Source organism: Squalius cephalus (assembly GCF_949319135.1).
Source record: "Squalius cephalus genome assembly, chromosome: 12".
Taxonomy (NCBI): Eukaryota; Metazoa; Chordata; class Actinopteri; order Cypriniformes; family Leuciscidae; genus Squalius; species Squalius cephalus.
This window is the reverse complement of record NC_137133.1, coordinates 15,382,085-15,392,591: the sequence shown is the minus strand read 5'-3', so window position 1 is coordinate 15,392,591 and position 10,507 is coordinate 15,382,085. Positions and strand designations below refer to the sequence as shown.

The window sequence follows — 10,507 nt, the reverse complement described above, 5'->3', positions numbered from 1 at the left end:
CGGGTTACCAACTTTAAATGTGTGTTTGCATCTCTCTCTCTCTCTCTCTCTCTCTCTCTCTCTCTCTCTCTCTCTTTTTTTTTTTTACAGTCTATGGTACTTGCATTGTTAGTACAACAATATAGGAACGACTAGAGTAAACAGCCTACATAACAGCATTTGCAACGAAAATGTATGTAAGCTCATAACAATGAAAAACTAATAAATAAGCATTTTTTTCCCAGAAAGTTTTTTTTTTTTTTTTTTTTTCAGAAATGCCATTAGTGACTATAAGGGGTAAAGCAAACCGTATAAATCAAGACACACACACACACACACACACAAGAGATATAGATATGGATAAGTACGTTTTTGTCTTCATACACCTACAAATATGGATTAAGTATTTACCCAGTCTTAACGTTACTTTAATGGGGAAAAAAGCTTATTTTTGTCATCCAACAACATTCTGAATGGTTTCGCTTCAGGAGTTTTATGGTTTCCCATGTTAACGATGCTATTTCTGTAGTTTGAAAAGGATATTTAGTTTTTTCTATTTAAGCTAGTATTGCAAAATACAGCATAGGTTTTATTTAATGTTATTCTTATTTTGTAGTTTTTGGTTAACATAATTAGGTATACGATCATTTGTGATAGTTATGATATTCATTCGAATTCAATTTAGATATTTTTTTAGGTACATTTTATATCCACAAATGCTATGTTATACAACGGATCTGAATATAAATGTGGACGTGAACGCATTCCAGCATACTTGAGCCACGAAGAGACAGCAAAGTGGGCGGGGCCTACGGAAGCCCGTTGGTTACTTACTTTGAGCGAAGTAGGAAGCGATCTTTGACTGGCTTCAGTCAGTGCATGTGTAGCTTTAGCACGTCGTGCTGTAACGGTTTCACAATTGTGAATGTCTGATAACGCATGTATAAATTTAACTAAATTAATTTCTATGTCTTAGACTGACGCGTTTATTATTTCTTTACGTCATTCACTATTCTGCAACTGTATGTTCTTGCACAACTAATCAGTGAGCAAGGTCAAAAGTAGCTTGCCGTGAGACATTCCACCGGTGTATGTAAGTGATCGGAGATCGATGAGCACATGGCCGGGTTGATTAACTTTGAGGACGAACAGGAGGTCAAGCAGTTCCTGGATAATTTAGGAGTGGAGTACAGCTACCAGTGTCACCGGGAGAAGGATCCTGAAGGTCGGAGGCGCTGTCCGTCTCGAGCTGGTGCTGAACTGTGAGAGAGAGCTTCATCTGTTCCTCTTCTGTTTAACAGGGTGTCAGAGGCTGGCGGATTACCTGGAGGGTGTGAAGAGGAACTATGAGGCCACAGCCCAGGTTCTCAAGCACAACTGCGAGGTGAATGGCCATGGAGAGAGCTGCTATAAGCTCGGGGCTTACCATGTCACCGGCAAAGGTAAAGACAGTTTAGGAAAAATCCCTCCCACGAACCAATATTTAGTAATATTAAAACACTGAATAAAAAAGTTGTATTTGTTTTTATTGCCAAAAATAGTTTCATTTTTTGAAATTCTAACTGCATATTCAAAATGAATTCAAATATATACATTTTAATATATAAAATTATTGTTATAAATTCAAATTCTAAAATGTATGTGTATATATATATATATATATATATATATATATATATATATATATATATATATATATGAAGATTATATATAAAGATTATATATTAAAATAAGTATTAATAATGTTAATGTTATAATAAATATGTATATATATATATATATATATATATATATATATATATTAGAGGTGGGCATAGATTATTTTTTTTAATCTAGATTAATCTAGATTAATTTTGAAATTAATCTAGATTAATCTAGATTAAAATGGCTCATTTGAATTCTGCCGAAGGCATTCAGAGTATGTGTGCTACCCAAATAATGACTATAAAAGTAAGTCTTTGAGAACGGGTTTCTCAAGCCAGGTGGCGCATTAGACCAGGTGCTCATCTCCTGTTTCCAAAATGCATCACAAACTGCTTGAGAAAGCTGTTCTACTCATAGACTGTAAAAGGTTACTACTGTACTGTTACCGTCCATAGGCAACATTAGGTAGGCCTATGTTATTATCGACAACTACTATAGGCTATCAATTAGGGATGGGCGATATGGCCTAAAATCCATATTGTGATGTACATTGCAGCCTCTTGCGATAACGATATTATAATAAAACCATTTCAGAACAGGTTACACAGACCCTGCTAAACAACTGCTAAATGTAATTTTTTATTTTTTATTTTTTTTTTTTAAAGGGTGTATGTAGTTTTGAGAACATATATTGTGCAAAACTGTAAGTATACAACATAATTTTGCAGATAAATAAAATGTAAGTACACTAGCTGCAGAGACTTAAGTAGGTCTAATGTTTATTAAGGCTTGGAGCTTATGAAACCCCAAATTTAAAATTAGAATATTGTCTAACTGATGTCTTTTCAGTTAAAAAGAAACACAACAACGATTCTTAAAATCGGGCGCTTTTAATAAAAAGAGATTATATGCTACACCACTCACTAAGATATATTGGGAATAATACGCGCGCGCTGGTATTCAGTGATATGTTTCGTTTTGAATTTGAGGTGGTAGAACGGATTAGTCGTGTGTTAACTTACCGAACTGTTACACCACACAGTCTACATCGGACGGCTTAAATACAAACCAAGTCCAAATAATGGCTGTTGCACGGATCTTTTACACCAGCTTTCACTTTCAGCCGTGTTTACTTAAGATGACACGAATATGATGCGTTGCAGCCGGGTGTTCCTCGCGGCCACGGGTAGATTGCGTCATCATAGCTTGTGTAGCTTGAGCCAGTTCCCAACGCTCCCAACCCAACTTGGAGAATAGATTAACGGCGATATTTTTTTTATCGCGCGATAAGAGTCTCGCGTTAACGCAGCGCGTTAACGCCGATAACGGCCCACCACTAATATATATATATATATATATATATATATAAATAACCCATAGCAAAATCTCAAGGGAGCCAGTGAAGAATAAGTCTTCTGGGTTTTGACGTCACGACTGCAACACTCTAATAACAACAGCTGACATTTGAACAACTGACAACTTCTTATGACCTCAGGTGGTGTGACGGAGTGTTTAAAGTCGGCGTACTCCTGCTTTATGAAGGCATGCAACACCAAAGGGAAGAAGTCTGTGGACGCTTGTCACAACGTAGCTCTGCTGGCCCATGACGGGAGAGGCGTGGAGGGGGGCACTGACGTACAGGTGGCCCGACAGTATTACGAGAAGGCGTGTGAAGGAGGCTTCGCCCCCAGCTGTTTCAACCTGAGCACACTTTTCATCCAGGGATCTCCAGGGCTGGACAAAAACATGCCATCGGCTCTAAAGTACGCCCTGCGAGCCTGTGAGCTGGGACACGTGTGGGGCTGCTCCAATGCCAGCCGCATGTACAAACTGGGCGATGGGACGGAGAAGGATGATCAGAAGGCAGAGGAGCTGAAGAACAGGGCTAGGGAACTCCACGGACAGCAGAAAGAAAGGCAACTGAAATTTGGGGAGTGAGATAACCTGTTATAACAAGGACTATTGTTATTGTGATGATGACAATGACAATTATTCTGCCTTGCTGTTTTGATATCACGGATATAAAAGCAGCATAAATAATGTTAATAAACATAATTCTTTGATGCTTGTTGTCATAACTGATTAATGTCTGAGGGTGATTTTGTTCATCTAGGTTGATGCTGATATAAGCTAATATATTACTGAAAGTGTTTCCATTAGATAATATAGACTGTGAGAGTTATCATAGAATTTTAATTAGAGATTATTTAATAGTAACAATCTGTTGGTCTGAATTAGAATTGCATCCATGGAAATCAGGTTTTATTTATTTGACCAGGTGCTGTACGCAAAAATGGCCACTAGATGGAAGCATACTCAAGCTAAATTGAATACGCACAGACAATATCGGGGTTCCTTGCAAACAGATTGCAATGAACATTAGTTTCTTCTCTGACACAGACTAATCCTTTGATACTTTAAAACGTCCACTTCATTTCGTTGAATTTATTCAACATAAATGGCAAACTGCATTTAAGATGCTTTTTAACTGCATATACAATTTTCACTTCTAATTTTTAATTTCCCCCTCATCGTCTCCTTTTAACAGTAATACATGTATGTGTGTCCGCCACATGTGAACAAAACACCATTTATCATTGTTTACAGCATCACTTTTCAGTATTTATTGTAATCCAATTCCCAAACAAATGACTCTAATGAACCGGTTCTTTTCATTGCATCAGAAACATTCAGCGCGACCAGTTTAGTAGCTACTAGCTAATAATTCATTCAGTTATTTTGACTCACCCAAAAGAACTAGAAAATCTGACGAAGGTCGCTATGTTTTTTAAATCACTGAAAATATTTTTATTTTTTTTGTTGGGAATCAGATTAAACCGGTCGCGCTGAATGTTTCTGATTCACTGAAAAGAATCGGTTCATAAGAGTTATTCTGGAATCAGATTAAACAGTAATTTACTATTCCCTGATGTCACTGTAGTCTCTGTAATGTTAATCCGTGGTGTTATTGTATAAAATGAATGAATGTCTGAATTAAGTTCAGGTTATAAGGTTACTCTATATTTTGTTATTTAGTTTTATTACATATATTCATGAATTATTGCTGCCTCTAAAATGTCTAAAAACTCAACAAAAGTCTGCAAGTACTTTGCAGAGTACTTTGGCAAGTACTTTAAATATAAGCGACTTCTTGGGGCAGAAAATACACTATTGTTGCGTCTAATTTTTTCAAATATTTCTTCCTAAAAGTATTAAAAACAATAATTTATGAATTCGTTGAATCATTGCCAGCAGCTATACGAGTGATGCTCACCTCTAATGACACCGCAGCAGCAGAAGCAGCCCGAAGCCACGCCCTTTCTCAGCTGTTCTCCAATAACACATGAGCAGCAGCAGATTGAGCCAGTAGCCCCCGCCCACCTTAAGCTCGCCTCCAATTACAGCGCAACAGTGTCGGACTGAGCCCGTAGCCCCGCCCACTGTCGGATCAACGGACACACACACACACACACACACACACACACATTTGCCGCTCCTGCTGGAACATTACAGGCGCGCGGCTGTTGTAGCTTCATATTGTTTATATTAGTTTGCTGGACCGTCGCCTGCAGCACGGAGTAACGGTCGCAGCATCCTCGCGCAGGAGTTAAGCACGGAGCGTGAAGCGGTGAGTTTGACGCCTTTGAATTTGTGGTGATGCGCAGTGTGTGGTTCTGAGCGGGCTGTTAGCTAACAGGCTACAGCAGCAACACGCCTATGATGAGATTAACAGCGACCGGAGACATGCGGTTAACGGACTGAAGATGCCACTGTTTGGGAGGGAATTGATGTGCATGTGTGTGTCATGCGCTGGCTGCGTGTAGTTGGCCGACTTTTGCCTGCTCAACGCTCGGTTCTTCTGAGAACAGGCTACGCTTTTGCGCCTGGTGTGTGTGTGTGTGTGTGTGTGTGTGTGTGTAATAATCTGCAGGATTAAGTTTATTCTCGTGGTAGATGGAGGTGGATCACTGAAGGATAACGGTTGTTTGTCTGGAGGGGGGTTCACTTGCACCCCCCATCCCACTCTGATTCGGGGTGTGTCACACACACACTCTCTCTCTCTCTCTCTCTCTCACACACATACACTCCAACAGAGGTTAATTTCACTCCCTTGCTTCTTCTGAACAAGCTTATATCTTCCAAAATCGTCCATGGTGAGCATATGTTCTGCCAAAATAGTTACTAAATTGACTAAATTACTTCAGAAGAGTTATTGGTCACTACTGTCATCATAAAGCAGAGAAACACAATTCTGACACTGTTTTAATGAGATCCCATGATGTTTATGTAACTTACTGTAGGATGATTTTGTTATTGTATTACAATATGTAGTTACCTAGCTATTGTATTTATTTTTCTTGTAACTATGGTTACCATGATCAAGGCAGTATATGTTTAAAAAAAATTGTAGTCGTTTTTTTGCAGATAATTTCAAAACAAAAATAAAAAAAGCAACAAAAATAATTAAAATCAGATTTTTAGGAAATCATATTGGTTACTGAACCTATGGACTATATTTATTTCTTGGCCCTATTTTATTATTATTACTATTAGTAAAGTGTTAGGACTGGGTATTGACATCATTTCACAATCTCTAATCTAATGCTGTAAACTGTCAATTTTGGTTCTTTATTGCTATTTATTTTTAAATATCAACACACATTTTTTTTTTTACTTGAACTGAGGCGCTACAGCGATCTGTCACATTATGAGCACGAAAATGGCATTTATTGTTTGAATTTCATGATAAAATTGACAGAATTTGAAAGCTGAAACTTTGTTTCATATGAAAAGTAACAAAGCTGATTGGATTGGAGATGTTTAGTCAAGTTTTGTGACTAAAAGATTGATTTTGCAATTTAAGAATAATAATCTTCATTAAAATGACGACGGAATCAAATCAACTAATCGATATGGTCAACCCAGCCCTAATAAGCCCTATAGAAATTATAAGTGTGTTACAGAAGCATCGGATGCCCAAGATGTTGAAACATAGACTGTCCTGAGCCACAGTGAAAGTGTTTATAGCCTATATAAGAGTCTTTCTGCAGTAAACTCAAGCTAAAAGACATTAATTACGACTGGCTCAGCACTTATTGATCATATATGGAAATGAGGCAGTCTTTCAGGAAGCTTTTGTCTGAATAGAGCACTGTTAAATTATGAATTCCCCATAAATCAAAGTCAAAGCCCAAAACTGTAATGATCAAAAGAGGATATTGGCCATTAAAATATGATTTAAATACTGGGCAGTCAAGGGTTGAGGATTTTGAAACGATATGCTCCGATATGCTGGGTTATGACTAACTCACAATCAAATGTATCAATACAGGTTGGTTTCAGGTTGACCCATTTTTATGAACATTTATTTACAGAATGAATGTGTGTTGTTCAGGGTCTTTCTTGATGCTTAAATTCTCTGTTAAAATAGTCTACTTTGGTGCTGTGCTGTCCAAAATGGTGCATTTTAGGGTGTGTTCACACTTGTAGTTCAGTTTGTGAACTGACCGTAACTCTATTACCCTCTTACTATTGCCGCCACAACAACGCAAGAACGTCTTTAAACATTGCGTTTGTGTATTTTGCAGCGTCTCACGGCACTCTAAAAATGCGCCGCTCAAGTTTAAGTAAGTTAACGCGTCTCTAGACCTTGTGTTGTTTTTCATTCCACTGACTTGTCTCGTGTTTTTTAACAGCAAAAACGTGTTCTGTGTGAACTGGCCCCAAGTATGTACAATGCAACCATGGTTTGCGGTGCATTTGGCCAAACACCTGCGTTGAGTGTTTCTGGCCTAAAGAAGAAGTAAATGTCTTTGAGTCCCTCTGGTAATCAGATCACAACTGTATGCAAAGGTTCAATTTCCTTTGTTAAATATAGCTTGGGTTTTATGAAGCGAGTTATAGTTGAAGCGAGCATCTGCCATTGCTTTAATCCCCATAAACACTCTCACTCTGTTGCTTTCCTTCTCTCTTTCTGCATGTCTGAGCGCTTCCTGTCTCTTATAAGAAAGCTTTGTCCTTTTCAAACTACTGCTAGGCAGATCCTGGTGCTGCTTCGAGCTGAAACACTGCTCCAGTGCAGCTGTTCTTAGATGGCTGCACAGGTGCGATTCCTGACTTCACTTTGGTGGGATTCCTGTCTTCTGACTTCAAGGGTAACTCTCGCCAAAATGCAACCTAGGGTCTTTTTGTTAATCTACCCGAGGCAAACTTTCGTTTAAAAGCATAATTAGAATGGAAACTCCACTTTTAAGTTTGACCATATTTTCGTTTTCGGTCAAATTGCCTTTTGAATGGGAGTGCTTGGGGCACTTCTATGATAGCATCAAAAATCGCTATTTTTAAAACACCAAGAAGACTCGACACAACATGAAACTTTGCTTGAAGTATCTCTACACATGAACTCGAGCATTGTTTGTGTACACAGAGTTTACTAAAAAGAAATATTTTGAACAACTCACTGTAGCTGTGTCCGCCGGAATTTTGACAGTCAAAAATAGTTGATCTCCGAATGTGAATGAACTGACTCTGAATTTTAGTATTGTTTTTTATATGAGGATCTTTTTCAAATACAAGGTCAATATTGATTTTCACTAACGACAAAGCAACAAATTATCCGTGAATTTATATGGAACTAAGCTTTAGGAGTTTTCCATCTTTACTCTCCTCCCTGTTACGTTGCATTCGGAGATAGACTATTAGTCAAAATGTCGAGCCTGTCATGTTGTGTCGAGCCTTCTTAGTGTTTTAAAAATAGCGATTTTTGATGCTATCATAAAGTGCCTTAAGCACTCCCATTCAAAAGGCAATTTGACCAAAAAACGAAAATACAGTCAAACTTAAAAGTAGGGCTGGGTATCGAAAATGTTTGATACCGATACCTTGACTTAGATACCAGGTCCTGGATGGTACTTTTTTCGATACCAATTTTATAAAAATAAAAAATTAAAATCCATTTTAACAACATTACATTACCTCAAAAAAAAAAAAAAAAAAAAGTTTGTTGACTTTTTTACACTCATATTTTGAGTCTGTAAAAAAGCACCAATGCTAAAGTTTTCTATGTATCCTAATCATTTAATATGTATTTTTTAAATTAGCTCATTGTTTCTGCCTTAACTTTTAATGCATTGTTTAACAGTGAAACACCTGAATATTCATTCGGTGGGTTGGTATTCGATTTGAAAATTTGACATTCGAATATTCGTTTTTTTTTTTTTTTTTGCACACCTGGGATCCCCCGCGAAACGGTTCTCATTCGCGCTTGAATAAGGCCGGCGACACACTGGCTGCGTGGCGTAAGCGTCTCAGCTGTGTGGCGTGTCGGTTTTTATTTCGGCTCCCATGTTAACAGGTTGGAGTTTGCACACTGCCTGCTTGAGACACGCGTAAAACGCGTGCATGCTAGAAATAGGCCTAGAACCGACGCCTTGTGTTCCAGCAACGGGAGTGTTCTCGCGCAGAACAGCGGAGTTTGTATGGACCGAAGTGCATGCCTGAGCTTGTATTTTGGGTTAAGCTGCGTTGCTTTGACATTGTGGAAAATAGAATAATAGAAACAAAATGTATTAGCCTTTTTACCTGTTATTATCAATCTAAATTAATCTCGTTTTTAATTTAACTTAATTTCGTTTTTCTTTATTTAAATTTCGTTTTTCCTTTATTTAAATTTCGTTTTTCTTTATTTAAATTTCGTTTTTCTTTATTTAAATCTACCCTTTACTGTGTCAGTAATTTGTTAGTCAGAAAAATATTAGACTACCTTAAAAGTATTGCTTAATTTAACAGACCTGTGTGTGTGCGTTTTATATCACTAGTGCAGTGTCAGTTCTCGGAGCATTATCCCTGCCCGTGTGAGGCGCGCCGCTTCCCGCTCGCGCTGTTCTGTAGTTTATTAAAAGTTTATTCATTCTGAACGTGTCACGTCTGGCGTGTCCATCTATATTGCACCAAATGCACACTGCACTCCCTTGTGAAGTCGATTGGATGAACGTTTCTCGAAATAATCAAAATGCAAACGGACAGACACATAGAGATTCCTGCCTTTATTAGAGAGAAGAATATGTTCAGCCCCCTCTCTCCGAAGCTTCGAATATTCGATGTTCATTACTACCGAAGCTTCGAAGCTCAAAAAATGGTATTCGGACCAGCCCTAAGACACATGCATTTTCTGTAAAGCTGCTTTGAAACGATTTTTCTGAGATATTGTGAAAAATGCTGTAGCTACAAATAAATGTGAATTGAATTAAATAGGCTACTGTCGGTGGAATATATGCCTGGTATATGCCACATAGCCTAAATCTTGCCGCAAAGCACTGGCAAAAGTAGCCTAATGATTGAATGTGTCGGGAAAAAATAGCAAGGAGACATTTTAATTGTTTATTAATACACTAGTGTTTTCTGAGTCAGTGTTGACTGCAAAGATGAAGATGACGATGCTGCCTCGTCATTCCTGCAGTATAGTGAACGCACATGCCTATAGAGAGAAATGCACCTTTCATTTGGATTACTAGGCTATGTATTACAATTTGTTTCGAATTGGTTCTTTTAAAGGAACACTCCACCGTTTTCTCATATTCAACTATGTTATTCCCTTAACTAAGACGAGTTGATGCATACCTCTCTCGTCTCAGTGCGTGCACTCAATCGCTCTGGCGCGCGGCGACACTTTGATAGCACTTAGCTTAGCCCAGTTCATTCATTAGGGACCAAACAGAGATGAAGTTAGAAGCGACCAAACACCTCCACGTTTTCCCTATTTAAATACAGTTACACGAGTAGTTACACGACCAAGTATGGTGACACAAAATAAAACGTGCCGCTTTTCTAAGCGGGTAAAAAGGATAACTATGGTGGAATAGCACTTGGGAGCACTTCGACTCGG

The 10,507-nt window shown here is 38.1% G+C and overlaps 2 protein-coding genes across 4 annotated transcripts in view; both read left to right on the top strand.

Annotated features, from left to right (window-relative positions):
• The first annotated feature begins 807 nt into the window (after positions 1-807).
• coa7 (cytochrome c oxidase assembly factor 7) lies at positions 808-3,686 on the top strand. Its single transcript, XM_079889287.1, has 3 exons — positions 808-1,204; positions 1,281-1,421; positions 3,119-3,686. Exons 1-3 carry the CDS (start codon positions 1,099-1,101, stop codon positions 3,559-3,561), a joined length of 690 nt encoding a protein of 229 aa, XP_079745413.1. The 5' UTR covers positions 808-1,098; the 3' UTR covers positions 3,562-3,686.
• A 1,377-nt stretch (positions 3,687-5,063) lies between these two features.
• The window catches only part of ralgps2 (Ral GEF with PH domain and SH3 binding motif 2), a 134,455-nt gene continuing 129,011 nt past the window's right edge, over positions 5,064-10,507 (top strand). For all 3 annotated transcript variants that reach the window (XM_079889278.1, XM_079889279.1, XM_079889277.1), the window contains exon 1: positions 5,064-5,251. The gene's annotated coding sequence lies outside the window, so the exon portion shown is untranslated. The remainder of the gene's footprint in view (positions 5,252-10,507) is intronic.